General features: G+C 45.9%; 2 protein-coding genes across 2 annotated transcripts in view; both read right to left on the minus strand.

Annotated features, from left to right (window-relative positions):
* The window catches only part of LOC145361849 (beta-1,4 N-acetylgalactosaminyltransferase 1-like), an 87,888-nt gene extending 83,917 nt beyond the window's left edge, over nt 1–3,971 (minus strand). Inside the window, exon 1 of the mRNA XM_080217822.1 lies at nt 3,654–3,971. The gene's annotated coding sequence lies outside the window, so the exon portion shown is untranslated. The remainder of the gene's footprint in view (nt 1–3,653) is intronic.
* A 14,967-nt stretch (nt 3,972–18,938) lies between these two features.
* The window catches only part of LOC145361848 (beta-1,4 N-acetylgalactosaminyltransferase 1-like), a 112,132-nt gene continuing 110,612 nt past the window's right edge, over nt 18,939–20,458 (minus strand). Inside the window, exon 12 of the mRNA XM_080217821.1 lies at nt 18,939–19,062. Within this exon, the coding sequence (XP_080073947.1) occupies nt 18,998–19,062 (65 nt within the window). The 3' untranslated portion in view covers nt 18,939–18,997. The remainder of the gene's footprint in view (nt 19,063–20,458) is intronic.

The following is a 20,458-nucleotide window of genomic DNA, read 5'->3' on the forward strand; positions in this document are numbered from 1 at the left end:
CTGCTAATGCGACGGGACGCTTTCTCCCTGCCAATCCTGTCCCCCCCTGTCTCATCCAGCCCTGAATGTGTCAAACGAACCTTCTGTCAACGTTCCGTGAAGGTCTTTGATGAAGAGGCGTACAGTTGTCTTGTCAGCAGAACCGGAACTGACAGAGTAATAGGATGAGTGCAAAATTGGCTGGGAGACAGGACACAGAGTAGGGATCGTTAGATGGTGGTCAGACTGATGCAATTCCCCAGGGGGTCGTATTACTCCTTTCCCAGATATATTAGTGCCTTGGAATCTGCTGCACTGGGCAGCAATACAGAATTTCACAACAAAATGAAATACAAAGGGTCAAGGGCTTCAAGTGTCCAGATCCCTGTCCTGGTCCCCCCCCACGCTGACATTACAGTTAAGAAAGCCCCACCAACGCCTCTGCTTTCTCAGGAGGCTAAGGAAATTTGGCATGTCTGCTACGACTCTCAACAACTTTTACAGATGCCCCAGAGAAAGCATTCTTTCTGGGTGTATCACAGCTTGGTCTGGGATCCTGCTCTGTCCAAGACCGCAAGGAACTACAAAGGGTTGTGAATGTAGCCCAATCCATCAGCCTCCCATCCATTGACTCTGTCTACACTTCCCACTGCCTCGGGGAAAAGCAGGCAGTATAATTAAGCAACCCACGCAACCCCCGGACATTCTCTCTTCCATTGGGAAAAAGATACAAAAGTCTGAGGTCCCGTACCGACCGACTCAAGAACAGCTTCTTCCCTGCTGCTGTCAGACTTTTGAATGGACTCACCATTTCTCTCCACTCTATCTGTGACTGTAACACTACATTCTGCACCCTCTCCTTTCCTTCTCCCCTATGTACTCTATGAATGGTATGCTTTGTCTGGATAGTGCGCAAGAAACAATAGTTTTCACTGTATCCCAATACATGGGACAATAATAAATCAAATATTAAGTTGATCTTTCTCTACACCCTATCTGTGACTGTAACACTACATTCTGCACCCTCTCCTTTCCTTCTCCCCTATGTACTCTATGAATGGTATGCTTTGTCTGTATAGTGCGCAAGAAACAATAGTTTTCACTGTATCCCAATACATGTGACAATAATAAATCAAATATTAAGTTGATCTTTCTCTACACCCTATCTGTGACTGTAACACTACATTCTGCACCCTCTCCTTTCCTTCTCCCCTATGTACTCTATGAATGGTATGCTTTGTCTGTATAGCGCGCAAGAAACAATAGTTTTCACTGTATCCCAATACATGTGACAATAATAAATCAAATATTAAGTTGATCTTTCTCTACACCCTATCTGTGACTGTAACACTACATTCTGCACCCTCTCCTTTCCTTCTCCCCCTATGTACTCTATGAACAGTATGCTTTGTCTGTATAGTGCACAAGAAACAATACTTTTCACTGTATCCCAATACATGTGACAATAATAAATCAAATATTAAGTTGATCTTTCTCTACGCCCTCTCTGTAACTGTAACACTACATTCTGCACCCTCTCCTTTCCTGCTCCCCTATGTACTCTATGAACGGTATGCTTTGTCTGTATAACGCGCAAGAAACAACACTTTTCACTGTATCCCAATACATGTGACAATAATAAATCAAAGTCATTCAGAAACCCAAAAGTGTAAGCTGTGAGAAAGGAGGGTGATTGAATTGAAGAGGATAGAGATAGGTCAGTGGGATGAGTGGAAATGTGGAAGATCATCTTTCTGCATAATGAATCATTTCCTATATCACTGCGTTGCATGCAATAACATGGGAAATGATTCATTAAGCAGAGGGATGATCTGAAATGAAGGGTACAATTCCATTCAGGGTGCAGGAGCAGAGCAACCTGGGGCTATACATACACAAATAATTGAAGGTGGAAGGACAGGTCGAGAAAGCCATGAAAAAAACTGACATCTTGGGACTTCATCAATAGAGGTAAAGAGTAGAAATTGCCCCTTAGTGTCCAAAGATGTGCGGGTTAGGGTGGATTGGCCATGCTAAATTGCCCCTTAGAGTCCAAAGATGTGTAGGTTAGGGTGGATTGGCCATGCTAAATTGCCCCTTAGTGTCCAAAGATGTGTAGGTTAGGGTGGATTGGCCATGCTAAATTGCCCCTTAGTGTCCAAAGATGTGCAGGTTAGGTGGATTGGCCATGCTAAATTGTCCCTTAGTGTCCAAAGATGTGCAGGTTAGGTGGATTGGCCATGCTAAATTGTCCCTTAGTGACCAAAGATGTGTAGGTTAGGGTGGATTAGCCACGCTAAATTGTCCCTTAGTGTCCAAAGATGTGCAGGTCAGGTGGATTGGCCATGCTAAATTGCCCCTTAGTGTCCAAAGATGTGTAGGTTAGGTGGATTGGCCGTGCTAAATTGCCCCTTAGTGTCCAAAGATGTGTAGGTTAGGTGGATTGGCTGTGCTAAATTGCCCCTTAGTGTCCAAAGATGTGTAGGTTAGGTGGATTGGCCATGCTAAATTGTCCCTTAGTGTCCAAAGATGTGCAGGTTAGGTGGATTGGCCATGCTAAATTGTCCCTTAGTGTCCAAAGATGTGTAGGTTAGGGTGGATTGGCCACGCTAAATTGTCCCTTAGTGTCTAAAGATGTGTAGGTTAGGGTGGATTGGCCATGCTATATTGCCCCTTAGTGTCCAAAGATGTGTAGGTTAGGTGGATTGGCCATGCTAAATTGTCCCTTAGTGTCCAAAGATGTGTAGGTTAGGGTGGATTGGCCATGCTAAATTACCCCTTAGTGTCCAAAGATGTGTAGGTTAGGGTGGATTGGCCATGCTAAATTGTCCCTTAGTGTCCAAAGATGTGTAGGTTAGGGTGGATTGGCCATGCTAAATTGTCCCTTAGTGTCCAAAGATGTGCAGGTTAGGTGGATTGGCCATGCTAAATTGCCCCTTAGTGTCCAAAGATGTGTAGGTTAGGGTGGATTGGCCATGCTAAATTGTCCCTTAGTGTCCAAAGATGTGTAGGTTAGGGTGGATTGGCCATGCTAAATTGTCCCTTAGTGTCCAAAGATGTGTAGGTTAGGGTGGATTGGCCGTGCTAAATTGTCCCTTAGTGTCCAAAGATGTGTAGGTTAGGGTGGATTGGCCATGCTAAATTGTCCCTTAGTGTCCAAAGATGTGTAGGTTAGGGTGGATTGGCCATGCTAAATTGTCCCTTAGTGTCCAAAGATGTGTAGGTTAGGGTGGATTGGCCATGCCCCAGAGTGTCAGGGGGATTAGCAGGGTAAATAAGTGGGGTTATGGGGATGGGGCTTGGTAGGGATTGTGATGGGAGAAGATGGGCCGAATGGCCCCTTCCTGCACTGTGCTTCTTTGAAATGTCACCTCATCGCGGTTCCTAACAAGGGGGCAATCCCTCCCTCCCTAAAGGGCAAAGTTTGCTGGCAATGTCTTGAGCAGATCAGAACTACAGAGGAATGAGACCAACACGAACTCTCCCTAGCCAATCCTCAGAGCTTGAAATCGACTCTGAAATGTTGCAAACATGCTGCGGGGTTTGATGTTTTCATAACAAAAATGTTTGTTTTAAATGCCTGATGAAAGCTCCAGGCAAACCCCATTCCTGCAGAGACCCAAACCGAGTCAGAATCTCCCGCACATCCAGACACATTCCACTTGCTCACTAACCTGTACTGTTTCCAAATCCTTCTTCTCTCCCAAGAGTCGAACTCCTTCTTATTCCGAGCCTTCTTTTTCTCCCTCACCACCGCTAAATCTCTCCCACTCCGCACCAGCTATCCCGAGGCAAGGAATGCAACAGTTCACAGCTCACCTCTGCCCAGCTATGGGCTGTGCCAGAGCTGTGTTACACTTCCTGCTTTTAAAAACACAGAAACACCCCCCGCTAGACGCTGGGAGTCTCACATCTCGCCCCATTCGGATAAAATGTGGGACAGAAACATCAATGGGACATACTGACTTGGGGGAACATTTCTTCCCATTTCTCTCCCCACCCCCAGTCTTGCACTAGTTATTAGACCCAAATTATAACATGCAGTCCGCTCAGACTGGCTGCCTTCTCACAGTGACAGAGACAAGCCTGGACAGCAACTGTCTGACTTCTTCAAACCCCCAAAACAAAAATCATCCACAGCATCAGTGGCTCTCTTCCACCCCCTTCCGTCGGGAAAAAAGATACAAAAATCTGGGGTCACCTATCAACCGACTCAAGAACAGCTTCTTCCCTGCTGCTGTCAGACTTTTGAATGGACCTACCTCGCATCAAGCGGATCTTTCTCCCTATCTGTGACTTTCACACTGCTTTCCTTCTCCCCTATGTACTCTATGAACAGTATGCTTTGTGCACAAGAAACAATACTTTTCACTGTATCCCAATACACGTGACAATAAGAAATCAAATATTAAGTTGATCTTTCTCTACACCCTATCTGTAACTGTAACACTACATTCTGCACCCTCTCCTTTCCTTCTCCCCTCTGTACTCTATGAATGGTATGCTTTGTCTGTATAGTGCGCAAGAAACAATACTTTTCACTGTATCCCAATACATGGGACAATAATAAATCAAATCAAAAATTAAGTTGATCTTTCTCTACACCCTAGCTATGACTGTAACACTACATTCTGCACCCTCTCCTTTCCTTCTCCCCTATGTACTCTATGAACGGTATGCTTTGTCTGTGCAGTGCGCAAGAAACAATACTTTTCACTGTATCCCAATACATGTGACAATAATAAATCAAATCAAATATTAAGTTGATCTTTCTCTACACCCTAGCTATGACTGTAACACTACATTCTGCACCCTCTCCTTTCCTTCTCCCCTATGTACTCTATGAACGGTATGCTTTGTCTGTCTAGTGCGCAAGAAACAATACTTTTCACTGTATCCCAATACATGTGACAATAATAAATCAAATCAAAAATTAAGTTGATCTTTCTCTACACCCTAGCTATGACTGTAACACTACATTCTGCACCCTCTCCTTTCCTTCTCCCCTATGTACTCTATGAACGGTATGCTTTGTCTGTGCAGTGCGCAAGAAACAATACTTTTCACTGTATCCCAATACATGTGACAATAATAAATCAAATCAAATATTAAGCTGATCTTTCTCTACATCCTATCTGTGACTGTAACACTACATTCCACACCCTCTCCTTTCCTTCTCCCCTATGTACTCTATGAATGGTATGCTTTGTCTGTATAGCGCGCAAGAAACAATACTTTTCACTGTATCCCAATACATGTGACAATAATAAATCAAATCAAAAATTAAGTTGATCTTTCTCTACACCTTAGCTATGACTGTAACACTACATTCTGCACCCTCTCCTTTCCTTCTCCCCTATGTACTCTATGAACAGTATGCTTTGTCTGTATGGCACACAAGAAACAATACTTTTCACTGTATCCCAATACATGGGACAATAATAAATCAAATCAAATATTAAGCTGATCTTTCTCTACACCCTATCTGTAACTGTAACACTACATTCTGCACCCGCTACTCCCCTATATACTCTATGAACAGTATGTTTTGCCTGTTTAGCGCGCAGGAAACAATACTTTTCTCTGTATCCCAATACACGTGACAATAATAAATCAAATCAAATATTAAGTTGATCTTTCTCTACACCCTATCTGTAACTGTAACACTATATTCTGCACCCTCTCCTTTCCTTCCCCCTATGTACTCTATGAACGGTATGCTTTGTCTGTATAGCACACGCCGGAGTGTGGAGACTGGGGGATTTTCACAGTAACTTAATTGCAGTGTTAATGTAAGCCTACCAGTGACACTAATAAATCAACTTCAAACTTTGGCCAGACCAGGTAAGGACAGCCAGTTATCTTCCTTGAGTAGCATCCATGAACCAATTAGGTATTTACAACAATTGCTTTGATTCAATTTGGTCAGAAAAGAGGAGAAAATGGACACAAGTCATCAGGATAGAGGAGAAAGTAGACAGAAGCTATCAGGATACAGGAGATAGATCAACAAGCAAGAGAAAGTAGGTCAAAGTTATAATGATAGAGGAGAAAGTACTTAGAAATTATCAGGGCAGAGGGGAAAGTCGATAGAAGTTATCACCATAGAGGAGAAAGTAGATGGAAGATGTCAGGACAGAGGAGAAAGTAGACAGAAGTTATCAATGCAGAGGGGAAAGTAGCTAGAAGAAATCAGGATAGAGGGGAAAGTAGATAGAAGTTATCAGAATTGAGGAGAAGATAGACACAAGTTATCAGGATACAGGAGCAAGTAGACAGAGGTTATCAGGATAGAGCAGAAAGTAGATTAAAGATATCTGCACCAAAGAGAAAGTAGCTATGAGTTATCAGCATGCAGCAGAAAGTCGATAGAGTTTAACAGGATACAGGAGAAAGTAGACAGAAGTTATCAGGATAGAGAAGAAAGTGGATAGTAGTTATCAGGATACAGGAGAAAGTAGATAGAAGTTATCTGGATAGGGGAAAAAGTAGACGGAAGATATCAGTAAACAGGAGGAAGTAGACAGAAGCTAGCAGGCTAGAGGAGAAAGTGGATAGTAGTTATCAGGATAGAGGGGAAAGGAGAAAGAAGTCATCAGAATAGAGGGCAAAGTAGACAGGAGAAACAAGGATAGAGGGGAAAGTAGATAGAAGTTATCAGGATAAAAGGGAAAGTAGATAGAAGTTATCAGGATCGAGGAGAAAGTAGACAGTAGTTATCAGGATAGAGGGGAAAGTAGATAGAAGTTATCAGGATAGAAGGGAAAGTAGATAGACGTTATCAGGATCGAGGAGAAAGTAGACAGTAGTTATCAGGATAGAGGGGAAAGTAGACGGAAGTTATCAGGATAGAGGAGAAAGTAGACCGAAGTTATCAGGATAGAGGGGAAAGTAGATGGAAGTTATCAGGATAGAGGGGAAAGTAGACGGAAGTTATCAGGATAGAGGGGAAAGTAGATGGAAGTTATCAGGATAGAGGGGAAAGTAGATAGAAGTTATCAGGATAGAGGAGAAAGTAGACGGAAGTTATCAGGATAGAGGGGAAAGTAGATGGAAGTTATCAGGGTAGAGGAGAAAGCAGACAGAAATTACCAGTATATAGGGGAATGTAGATGCAAGTTAACAGGGTAATGGAGAAAGTAAACAGCAGTTGTGAGGATTCAGGAGAAAGTAGATAGAAGTTATCAGGGTAACTGAGAAAGTAGACACAAGTTATTAGGATAACAGAGAAAGGAAATGGAAGTTATCAGTATCGAGGAGAAAGTAGGCAGGAGAAATCAGGATAGTGGAGAAAGTAGATAACATTTATCAGGAAAGAAGAAAAAGCAGACAGAAGTTATCAGAATAGAGGAGAAATTAGACAGAAGTTATCAGGATAGAGGAGAAATTAGACAGAAGTTATCAGGATAGAGGAGAAAATAGACAGAAGTTATCAGGATAGAGGAGAAATTAGACAGAAGTTCTCAGGAGAGAGGGGAAAGTAGAGAGAAGTTATCAGGATCGAGGAGAAAGGGGACACAAGTTATCAGGATAGAGGGAAAAGTAGATTGAAGTTGTCAGGATCGAGGAGAAAGCAGACAGAAGTTATCAGGATTAAGTGGAAAGTAGATTGAGGTTATTTGGATACAGAAGAAAGTAGACAGAAGGTAACAGGGTTCAGGAGAAAGTAGATGGAAGTTATTAGTATAGAGGAGCAAATCGACAGAAGAAATCAGGATAGAGGGGAAAGTCAATAGTATTTATCAGTATAGAGGAGAAAGCAGGCTGAAGTTATCAGGTGACAGGAGAAAATAGACAGAATTTATCAGGATAGAGGAGAAAGTATTTAGAAGTTATCAGGATAGAGGGGAAAGTGAATAGAAGTTATCAAGAAAGCAGAGAAATAGGTGGAAGATATCAGGATAAAGGAGAAAGTAAACAGAAGAAATCAGCATAGAGGGGAAAGTTGATAGATTTATCAGGATTGAGGAGAAAGTAGACACAAGTTTTCAGGATTCAGCAGAAAGTAGACAGAGGTTATCAGGATACAGTCAAGTTTATTTATTGGTCACAAGTAAGGCTTACATTAACACTGCAATGAAGTTACTGTGAAAATCCCCTAGTCGCCACACTCCGGCTCCTAACCAGCACGTCTTTCAGACTATGGGAAGGAACTGGAGCGCCCGGAGGAAACCCACACAGACATGGGGAGAATGTGCAGACTCCACTCAGACAGTGACCCAAGCCGGGAATCGAACCCTGCTCCCTGGCACTGAGGCCACAGTGCTAACCACTGTGCAACACAGACGTTATCAGGATACAATGGAGCGTAGATAGAAGTTATTAACTAAGAACAAAGAACAAAGAAAATTCCAGCACAGGAACAAGCCCTTCAGCCGTCTAAGCCTGCACCGACCATGCTGCCCCATCCGAACTAAAACCCTTCCGGGGACCATATCCCTCTATTCCCATCCTATTCATGTATCTATCCAGACGCCCCGTAAAACTCACTACCGTATCCACGTCTACTACCTCTCCCGGCAGCGAATCCCAGGCACCCGCTACTCTCTGTAAAAAGAATCTGCCTCGTACATCTCCTTAAACCTTACCCCTCGCACCTTAAACCTGTGCCCCCCCCTAGTAAGTGACTCTTCCACTCTGGGAAAAAACTTCTGACTATCCACTCTGCCTCTCATAATCTTGTAGACTTCTATCAGGTCTCCCCTCAACCTCCAGTGAGAATAAACCAAGTTTCTCCAACCTCTCCTCACAGCTAATGCCCTCCATACCAGGCAACATCCTGGTAAATCTTTTCTGTAACCCTCTCCAAAGCCTCCACATCCTTCTGGTAGTGTGGTGACCAGAATTGAACACTATATTCCAAGTGCAGCCTCACTAAGGTTCTATAAAGCTGCAACATGACCTGCCAATTTTTAAACTCATGATGAAGACAAGCATGCCGTGTGCCTTCTTGACTACCTTCTCCACCTGCATTGCCACTTTCAGTGACCTGTGTACCTGTACACCCAGATCCCTCTGCCTATCAATACTCTTAAGGGTTCTGCCATTTACTGTATATTTCCTATCTGTGTTAGATCTTCCAAAATGCATTACCTCACATTTGTCCAGATTATCCATCTGCCATCTCTCTGTCCAAGTCTCCAACTGATCTATACCCTGCTGTATCCTCTGATGGTCCTCATTGCTATCTGCAAATTCACCAACCTTTGTGTCGTCTGCAAACTTACTAATCAATCCAGTTTCATTTTCCTCCAAATCGTTTATATATATTACAAACAGCAAAGGTCCCAGCACTGATCCCTGACGAACATCAGTTGTCACAGTTCTCCATTCAGAAACGCACCCTTCCACTGCTACCCTCTGTCTTCTATGACCGAGCCAGGTTCTGTACCCATCTTGCCAGCTCACATCTGATCCCATGTGACCTCACCTTCTGCACCATGAGGGACCTTGTCAAAGGCCTTACTGAAGTCCATGTAGACAACATCCACTGCCCTCCCCTCGTCATTTCCTCGATAAACTCAATTACGTTAGTGAGACACGACCACCCCTTCACAAACCATGTTGCCTCTCACTAATAAGTCCACTTATTTCCAAGTGGGAATAAATCCTGTCTTGAAGAATCCTCTCCAATAATTTCTCTCTCACTGGTGTAAGGCTCACCGGCCTGTAACGGCCTGGATTATTCTTGCTACCTTCTTAAACAAAGGAACAACATTGGCTGTTCTCCAATCCTGTCGGACTTTCCCTGTAGCCAGTGAGGAAACAAAGATTTCTCTCAAGGCCCCAGCAATTTCCTCCCTTGCCTCTCTCAGTATTCCCCATCAGGCCTGGGAACTTGTCTACTTTAATGTTTCTCAAGAACCCCAATACCTCTCCTTTTTGATCTCAACATAGAACATAGAACATAGAACATTACAGCGCGGAACAGGCCCTTCGGCCCACAATGTTGCGCCGACCAGTCTTATTTAAAAAAAACATTGACCCACTAATCTAAACCAATCCCTTTTCGTCCATAAACCTATCCACCAATCTCTTAAACGCCCCCAAACTAGGCGCATTTACAACTGCAGCAGGCAGGGCATTCCAGTCCCTCACCACCCTCTGGGTAAAGAACCTACCCCTGACATCCGTCCTATAACTACCACCCCTTAATTTAAAGCCATGCCCCCTCGTGCTAGATTTCTCCATCCGAGGAAACAGGCTATCACCATCCACCCTATCTAAACCTCTAATCATCTTATATGTTTCAATAAGATCCCCTCTTAGCCGCCTTCTTTCTAACAAAAACAACCCCAAATCCCTCAGTCTCTCCTCATAGGACCTCCCCTCCATACCAGGCAACATCCTGGTAAACCTCCTCTGCACCCTCTCCAAAGCCTCCACATCCTTCCTGTAATGTGGGGACCAGAACTGCACACAGTACTCCAAGTGCGGCCGCACCAGAGTTGTGTACAGTTGCAACATGACGCTGCGACTCAAACGATCCACACATCCTTTCCCAGACTCATTGTCCACATAAGGGCACTGCAATGTGGAATTTAAGTGAATGCTTGATGTCAAACCTCAGAGAAAGGAGGCTGATTGCCAAACGGAGGTTGAGCAGATCAGCAGAATGAGAACATTTCCGAGCACATCTTCCTGAGCTCGCAAACAAATGAATAATCGGGAAACGCAACTTGGTGCATCAGGACGTTAAGGTTAAAGATTGACTTCTACGGAGAAAGTGGCAGAGAGGTGAACTGGAAAAGCCAGAATGTCGAGTTGTGTGCAGAAAGAGAACGCAGTCACTTATGAAAGCCCACATGATGGATTTTGCCTTCAGGCAAAGAAGCGAAACAAGTTTCAGAAGTGGCGTGCTCTCAGGCGACCCACAATTTACACCCATCGATGCAAAAAAAAAATCCCGCGAGTCGGAAACGAGAGGAGAGAGCGGCTGGAAAATCGGAGCGGGTGCGGAGAGAGAACAGAGCCTCCGTTTCAAGTCTGGATGAGTTTTTCTCAGACGAGGGGTCAGCCGAGATTTATACCAGGAGGGGTATTGGAAGGAGGTGCGAGGGTGTTCCCGTCGGAGGAGGGGGGGGCTTCGGAACTCGGAGTTACAGTCTGAGGATAGAGAGAAGGAGGCATTTCTTCACCCAGACAGTGGGGTTCACTCCCACAAAAAGAGGCCCAAGTATGGAGGGTGGGATTTTACAGCCCGGAAAATCTCACCCAAGGTCAACAAATCTTTCCATGGTCCGCCCTGCTCCGATCCCCGTGGGAAAATTCCCTCCTAAATGTTTCCAAGGAAGCATTAGATATATCGCACTTGGGCAAAGAGAGATGAAAGGGTTTATAAGAACATAAGAAATAGGAGCAGGAGTCGGCCATCTAGCCCTTCGAGCCTGCCCCGCCATTCAATAAGATCATGGCTGATCTGTCACTGCTCAGTTCCACATTCCCGCCCTCTCCCCATAACCCTTAATCCCCTCGCTTATCAAAAACCCATCAACCCACGTCTTAAAAATATTTAGCGAGGCAGCCTCCACCACTTCAACGGGCAGAGAATTCCAGAGATTCACCACCCTTTGAGTGAAGAAGTTCCTCCTCAACTCCGTTCTAAACCCTTTATCTTGAGGCTGTGCCCCCTAGTCCTACTGTCCTTTCTGAGCGGGAAGAGCCTCTCCACCTCTATCCTATCCATCCCATTCATCATCTTATACGTCTCAATGAGATCTCCCCTCATTCTTCTAAACTCTAACGAGTACAAGCCTAGTTTATTCAGCCTCTCCTCATAGCTCAACCCCCTCAACTCCGGTATCAGCCTAGTAAACCTCCTCTGCACTCCCTCCAAGGCCAAAATATCCTTGCGTAAGTGCGGCGCCCAAAACTGCACACAGTACTCCAGCTGCGGCCTCACCAATGCCCTATACAGCTGCAGCAAGACCTCCCTACTTTTATATTCAATCCCCCTCGCTATGAAGGCCAGCATCCCATTCGCCTTCCTGACCACCTGCTGCACCTGCAGGCTGGGTTTTTGCGACTCATGCACAAGGACCCCGAGGTCCCTCTGCACCGTCGCCTGCTGCAGTTTTTCGCCCCGTAAGTAATAATCCTTCCTACCATTCTTCCTACCAAAGTGGACCACCTCACACTTGCCAACATTAAATTCCATTTGCCAGTTCCTGGCCCATTCGCCCAGCCTATCTAGATCCTTCTGCAGACTCTCCACACCCTCCGCACAATTTACCGTTCCCCCAATCTTGGTGTCATCAGCAAATTTCGACACCCTACACTCGGTTCCCTCCTCCAGATCATCTATATTTGCCACCACAGAAGTTGAGCGTTACTGTGCCCACTGTGCAGGTGATATCACATTGGAAGAGGGGAGCGTGCAGAGGGATCTGGGCGCACCAGTGGCTGAGGGTAAGCGTGCAGGTGCAGTGGGGGGGGGTTAATGGCCTGTTGGCCCTCATCGGGAGAGGTTTCGCGTACAGGGGCGAGGGATGTGTCGCTGTAACTACACAGGGGAGGCCACGCCGAGAGTTTAGTGAGCAGTTTGGGCCTCCTTTTCCAAGGAAGGGTGTTCTTGTTCTCCGGTGGTGCAGCGAAGGCTGATTCCGGGGGGACTGATGTACGAGGAGAGATTGACCGGGTTAGGATCCTATTCACTGGAGTTGAGACGAATGGAGGGTGGGGGGATCTCATGGAGATTTATAAAATTCTAACAGGACTGCACAGGGTAGAGAATGGTTGTGGGGGACGTCCAGAACCAGGGGGTCTGAGGATTGGGACATTCGGAACGGAGGTGAGGAGACATTTCTTCACCCCGTGAGCCTGTGGGATTCATTCCCACGGGAAGCAGTTGGTGCCAAAACATTGGATGTATTCGAGAGGCGGCTGGATATCGCACTTGGGGCCAACGAGATCAATGGGGAGAAAGCAGGATTGAGTTGGACAATCAGCCATGATGAATGGAGGAGCAGGAGCGAAGGGCAGTGGGTCCCAACCTTTTCGGGAACACTCCAACGAGGCAAAGGATTCGCTTTTCTTTGAACTGAGCCGATTGTTCCGACAATTTCACATTCAGGTCAGGGTCGGTCGTGGAGCAGACCAAAGGCTGGGCGAGCAGGAACTGGGAGAGGAAGCCTCCAGACCTGACGTGGCAGCCTCGGGCAGCCCTGCCAGACTGGCTGAATGGCACATGGCAAATAAAGCAACAGAATCACTCAGACTGGCACCAAGCATCCAGATGGTGAAACTGACTGACCCAACTGATGTTAGATTTGATTTATTATTGTCACATGTATTGGGATACAGTGAAAAGTATTGTTTCTTGTGCACTATACAGACAAAGCATACTGTTCATAGAGTACATAGAGTACAAAGCATACCGTTCATAGACTATATAGGAGAGAAGGAAAAGAGAGAGTGCAGAATGTAGTGTTACAGTCACAGATAGGATGTAGAGAAAGATCAACTTAATAGTGGGGGTCAATGGGTGCTATTCGGATTGGCGGATGGTGACTAGTGGAGTGCCCCAGGGGTCGGTGCTGGGGCCTCAGCTATTTACCATTTATATAGATGATCTGGAGGAGGGAACCGAGTGTATGGTGTCGAAATTTGCTGATGACACCAAGATTGGGGGAAAGGCAAATTGTGCGGAGGGTGTGGAGAGTCTGCAGAAGGATCTAGATAGGCTGGGCGAATGGGCCAGGAAATGGCAAATGGAATTTAATGTTGGCAAGTGTGAGGTGGTCCACTTTGGTAGGAATAATGGTAGGAAGGACTATTACTTACGGGGCGAAAAACTGCAGCAGGCGACGGTGCAGAGGGACCTCGGGGTCCTTGTGCACGAGTCGCAAAAACCCAGCTTGCAGGTGCAGCAGGTGGTCAGGAAGGCTAATGGGATGCTGGCCTTCATAGCGAGGGGGATTGAATATAAAAGTAGGGAGGTCTTGCTGCGGCTGTATAGGGCATTGGTGAGGCCGCAGCTGGAGTACTGTGTGCAGTTTTGGGCACCGTACTTACGCAAGGATATTTTGGCCTTGGAGGGAGTGCAGAGGAGGTTTACTAGGCTGATACCGGAGTTGAGGGGGTTGAGCTATGAGGAGAGGCTGAATAAACTAGGCTTGTACTCGTTAGAGTTTAGAAGAATGAGGGGAGATCTCATTGAGACATATAAGATGATGAATGGGATGGATAGGATAGAGGTGGAGAGACTCTTCCTGCTCAGAAAGGACAGTAGGACTAGGGGGCACAGCCTCAAGATAAAGGGGGGGCGGTTTAGAACGGAGTTGAGGAGGAACTTCTTCACTCAAAGGGTGGTGAATCTCTGGAATTCTCTGCCCGTTGAAGTGGTGGAGGCTGCCTCGCTAAATATTTTTAAGACGCGGGTTGATGGGTTTTTGATGAGAGAGGGGATTAAGGGTTATGGGGAGAGGGCGGGAAAGTGGAACTGAGCAGCGACAGATCAGCCATGATCTTATTGAATGGCGGGGCAGGCTCGAAGGGCTAGATGGCCTACTCCTGCTCCTATTTCTTATGTTCTTATGTTCTTATTATTGTCACATGTATTGGGATACAGTGAAAAGTATTGTTTCCTGCGCGCTATACAGACAAAGCATACCATTCATAGAGTACATAGAGTACAAAGCATACCGTTCATAGACTATATAGGAGAGAAGGAAAGGAGAGGGTGCAGAATGTAGTGTTACAGTCACAGATAGGGTGTAGAGAAAGATCAACTTAATATTTGATTTATTATTGTCACATGTATTGGGATACAGTGAAAAGTATTGTTTCTTGTGCACTATACAGACAAAGCATACCATTCATAGAGTACATAGGGGAGAAGGAAAGGAGAGGGTGCAGAATGTAGTGTTACAGTCACAGATAGGGTGTAGAGAAAGATCAACTTAATATACGGTAGGTCTGTCAGCCATGATGTGGAGATGCTGGCGTTGGACTGGGGTAAACACAGTCAGAAGCCTCGCAACACCAGGTTAAAGTCCAACAGGTTTATTTGTGAGTGGAGTGTGGGTTTTCTATCAAATAAGCTTGTTGGACTTTAACCTGGTGTTGTGACACCTCTTACTTGGTGTGTCAGCAGCAGGGAAGAAGCTGTTCTTGAGTCGGTCGGTACGGGACCTCAGACTTTTGTATCTTTTTCCCGATGGAAGAAGGTGGAAAAGTCCGGGATGTGTGGGGTCTTTGATTATACTTTTCCCTGAGGCAGCGGGAAGTGTAGACAGAGTCAATGGATGGGAGGCTGATGGATTGGGCTACATTCACAACCCTTTGTAGTTCCTTGCGGTCTTGGGCAGAGCAGGATCCCAGACCAAGCTGTGATACACCCAGAAAGAATGCTTTCTATGGGGCATCTGTAAAAGTTGGTGAGAGTCGTAGCGGACATGCCAAATTTCCTTAGTCTCCTGAGAAAGTAGAGGCGTTGGTGGGGCTTTCTTAACTATAGTATCAGCGTGGGGGGGACCAGGACATGTTGTTGGTGATCTGGACACAAAAACCTGAAGCTCTCGATCCTTTCCATTCCATCCCCGTTGATGTAGACAGGGGCATGTTCTCCTTTACACTTCCTGAACTCGATAGCACAGTGGGTTAGCACTGCTACTTCACAGCTCCAGGGTCCTGGGTTCGAATTCCCGGCTCGGGTCACTGTCTGTGTGGAGTTTGCACATTCTCCTCGTGTCTGCGTGGGTTTCCACGGGTTTCCTCCCACAGTCCAAAAGATGTGCGGGTTACGTTGATTGGCCGTGCTGAGAAATTGCCCCTTAGTGTCCAGGGATGTGTAGGTTAGAGGGATTAGTGGGTAGGGATATGGGGATTGGGCCTGGGTGGGATTGTGGTCGGTACAGACTCGATGGGCCGATGGGCCTCTTTCTGTACTGTAGGGTTCTAAGATTCCTTCATTTTGTCAACATTGAGGCAGGGATTATTGTCACCGCACCAGTTCACCAGATTCTCTATCTCGTTCCTGTAACTCGATCATGGTTTGAGATCCGACCCACTACGGTGATGTCATCAGCAAAATGGAGTCGGAGGGGAATTTGCTGATTGGTCTATAAGGGGTATCGTGAGGGGGCTGAGAACACAGCCCTGTGGGGCCCCGCTGTAGGTGGCCAGAGATAGAGGTGCAGAGTGAGGAGTTCTTTGCGAGCTAAGCGGCCATCTTGATTTTTGAGTCATCCATTGGCGAAGTTACCATGGCAATGCAGGGGTCAAAGTTCATTCTAACAACCCCCTCCACTTTTTCAATACACATCTAAGCAGTACGCATATAGTTCATCTCCCGTCCTGTGGGCAATACTTTCCAGTTTAAATTCCATCTGCTACCCTTTTTTTTAAAATATTTTGTCCGATAGTATTTTCCCGGCAACCAACTAACTGTCTGTGCCCAAAGTTTGTCCTGAATATTCACCTCGCTGGGATTAAAATAACATCCTTCCATGGGGAACTTTTGTCAAATGTCTTTTTGAAGCCTACGGAGGGGATCTGACCAAAAGGAGGGCTGAACAAGTATGAAAATGGGAGAGAATTCTGCCTGCTTATTCAGCGAGCTTTCAGGCACACCCTTATGCCACTTACTGCAAAAAGTGAGGCAAAGTGTGATTCACGCCAGTAGTGGGAGTGATTGGAGTCATGCCCGCCGGAAAACTGGCTGCTAAGTTTTTTAAGTTTACTTATTAATGTCACAAATCGGCTTACATTAACACCGCAATGAAGTTACTGTGAAAATCCCCGCGTTGCCACGCTCCGGCACGTGTTCAGGTGAATTTAGCACAGCCAATGCACCCTAACCAGCACATCTCTTGGATTGTGGGAGGAAACTGGAGCACTGGGGGAAACCCACGCAGACACGGGGAGAATGTGCAAACTCTGCACAGGTAGTGACCCAAGATGGAATTGAACCCAGTGTCTGGTGCTGTAAGGCAGCAGTGCTGACCACTGTGTCACCCTGCTGCCCGCTCAGAGTCAGAGGGTGCTATTGCGCATGCGCAGATCTCTCAGTGTTCTGTGTAATGTGTACATGGGACACTAAAGATCTGACAGTCCTTCGCCCTACCTGGTTATCGCCTGCCCTCCCTCCTGATCACTGACCTCCCTGGCTGATCGCTCCCTCCTCCTCAGCAACCCCCCCGCAATCCCCCACTGGATATCGTCACGACACCTTCTCAGGTGCGACACTGACTACGCCTGTGATCCAGGGCCAGTAAGACCACGAGAGGAGACAAAGCGGGCGTGAGCTGGTACGATCGGCACTTTGGCCTGAAGACTTTCCAATTCCCCACTGGAGGTTGTCACTTCTTCAAAGAAGCTGAGTTCGATTCCAGCATCCTTGATTTGATTTGATTTATTATTGTCCCATGTATTGGGACACAGTGAAAAGTATTGTTTCTTGTGCACTATACAGACAAAGCATACCATTCATAGAGCACATAGGGGAGAAGGAAAGGAGAGGGTGCAGAATGTAGTGTTACAGTTACAGATAGGGTGTAGAGAAAGATCAGCTTAATATTTGATTTATTATTGTCCCATGTATTGGGATACAGTGAAAAGTATTGTTTCTTGCGCACTATACAGACAAGAAACAATACTTTTCACTGTATCCCAATACATGTGACAATAATAAATCAAATATTAAGCTGATCTTTCTCTACACCCTATCTGTAACTGTAACACTACATTCTGCTCTCTCTCCTTTCCTTCTCCTCTGTGTACTCTCCTGAATAAAGCTTCAATCTCCAAGGCCTGTTGACCGGATGTTGAACTCACCACAGGCCCCAGCTCAGAATCAGTTCCTTCCTCACCGGTGTGATAAGACAGGCACAGGGCTTTGTGTCTGACTCAATCTGTTTTGGACTAATGGGCTGACTATTTATAGGAACAGTCAACTGGAGACCCATTAATCATCCTGTGGCACTGTTAAATAAAGGAAGCAGTGAGCTGTGGAATGAGTGGCCTCCTGCAGTGATCCAGTCACACAAGCAAACAGGGATGCTTCATTTGGTTTCGTTCAGTTGGTTACCTGGTTATTTTAAAACAGGAGGATGCAGGGGTTTGATTTGACTTTCATTTGATTTATTGGGATACAGTGAAAAGTATTGTTCCTTGTGCGCTATACAGACAAAGCATAAGATAATGAAGGGGATGGATAGGGTAGAGGTAGAGAGACTCTTCCCGCTCAGAAAGGACAGTAGGACTAGGGGGCACAGCCTCAAGATAAAGGGGGGGCGGTTTAGAATGGAGTTGAGGAGGAACTTCTTCACTCAAAGGGTGGTGAATCTCTGGAATTCTCTGCCTGTTGAAGTGGTGGAGGCTGCCTCGCTAAATATATTTAAGTCACGGGTAGATAGGTTTCTGATAGACAGGGGAATTAAGGGTTATGGGGAGAGGGCAGGAATGTGGAACTGATCCACTTCAGATCAGCCATGATCTTATTGAATGGCGGGGCAGGCTCGAAGGGCTAGATGGCCTACTCCTGCTCCTATTTCTTATGTTCTTAAAGCATACCGTTCATAGAGTACATAGGGGATAAGGAAAGGAGAGAGTGCAGAATGTAGTGTTACAGTTACAGCTAGGGTGTAGAGAAAGATCAGCTTAATATTTGATTTGATTTATTATTGTCACATGTATTGGGAGACAGTGAAAAGTATTGTTTCTTGTGTGCTATACAGACAAAGCATACCGTTCATAGAGTACATAGGGGAGAAGGAAAGGAGAGGGTGCAGAATGTAGTGTTACAGTTACAGATAGGGTGTAGAGAAAGATCAGCTTAATATTTGATTTATTATTGTCACACACTGGGATACAGTGAAAAATATTGTTTCTTGTGCATTATACCGACAGAGCATACCATTCATAGAGTACATAGGGGAGAAGGAAAGGAGAGGGTGCAGAATGTAGTGTTACAGTTACAGATAGGGTGTAGAGAAAGATCAGATTAACGCGAGGTTGGTCCATTCAGGAGTCTGATGGCAGCTGGGAAGAAGCTGTTCTTGAGCCGTTTGGTTGAAGGTTAACGGCTGGTAGGACTGATCATCTGACTGACCCCATTCCTCTGAGTGATCAAGTGGATTCCCGCTGTTTGGAAGTTCAGAAACAGCGTTAGTGAGCATTGATTTAACTTGACGGGATGGGAGCACAGAGTAAGTTACAGGGAATTGTTAAAATACCTCGTTGTGAGTCTTGGCTATTTTCACCATCTGGACAGATTTTTAAGAATTCATTTATGGGACACGAGCTTCGCTGGCTGGACCAGTATTTATTACCCATCCCTGGCTGCCCGAGGGCCAGTTGAGAGTCACCCACATTGCTGTGGGTCTAGAGTCACATGTAGGCTAGATTTCCCGACCGAAAGGACATTAGTGACCCAGATGGGGTTTTTCTGATGGTTGGCAGTGGTTTCATGGTCATCGATTGATTCTTAGAAACTCGGAGCAGGAGGAGGCTACTTCGATCCTGCCCCGCCATTCATTCTGATCATCCAGTTCAATATCCTGATCCCCCACCCCCCCCATATCCTTCGATCCCTTTAGCCCCAAGAGCGATATCTAATTTCTTCCTGAAATCACACAACTTTTGGCCTCAACTACTTTCTGTGGGAGTGAATTCCACACATTCCCCACCCTCTGGGTGAAGAAATTTCTCCTCACCTCAGTCCTAAAAGGTTTACCCCTTATCCTCAAACTATAACCCCCTAGTTCTGGATTCCCCCACCATCGGGAACATTCTTTCTGAATCTACCTTGTCAGAATTTTATAAATTTCTATGAAATTCCCTCTCACTCTTCCAAACTAACCCTGAATCCTGGCTATTTTTGCAACTGAATTCTAATCCCACCATCTGCTGTGGCGGGATTTGAACCCAGGTCCCCAAAACATTAGCTGAGTTTCTGGATTAATAGTCTAATTCCACGAGGCCCTCGCCTCCCACAACAAGTAGGCTCAGGTTGGATTCCAGAGATAAAGACGATCAGATGCATGAGTTGCAAAAAACCCAGCCTGCAGGTGCAGCAGGTGGTCAGGAAGGCGAATGGGATGCTGGCCTTCATAGCGAGGGGGATTGAATATAAAAGTAGGGAGGTCTTGCTGCAGCTGTATAGGGCATTGGTGAGGCCGCAGCTGGAGTACTGTGTGCAGTTTTGGGCGCCGCACTTACGCAAGGATATATTGGCCTTGGAGGGAGTGCAGAGGAGGTTCACTAGGCTGATACCGGAGATGAGGGGGTTGGACTATGAAGAGAGACTAAATAGACTGGGTCTGTACTCGTTGGAGTTTAGAAGGATGAGGGGGGATCTTATAGAGACGTATAAGATAATGAAGGGGATGGATAGGGTAGAGGGAGAGAGATTCTTCCCGCTTAGAAAGGACAGCAGGACTAGAGGGCACAGCCTCAAGATAAAGGGGGGGTCAGTTTAGAACAGAGTTGAGGAGGAACTTCTTCACTCAAAGGGTGGTGAATCTCTGGAATTCTCTGC

This window comes from Carcharhinus amblyrhynchos, chromosome X, assembly GCF_965287045.1.
Source record: "Carcharhinus amblyrhynchos chromosome X, sCarAmb.v2.hapA, whole genome shotgun sequence".
NCBI classification, from domain to species: domain Eukaryota; kingdom Metazoa; phylum Chordata; class Chondrichthyes; order Carcharhiniformes; family Carcharhinidae; genus Carcharhinus; species Carcharhinus amblyrhynchos.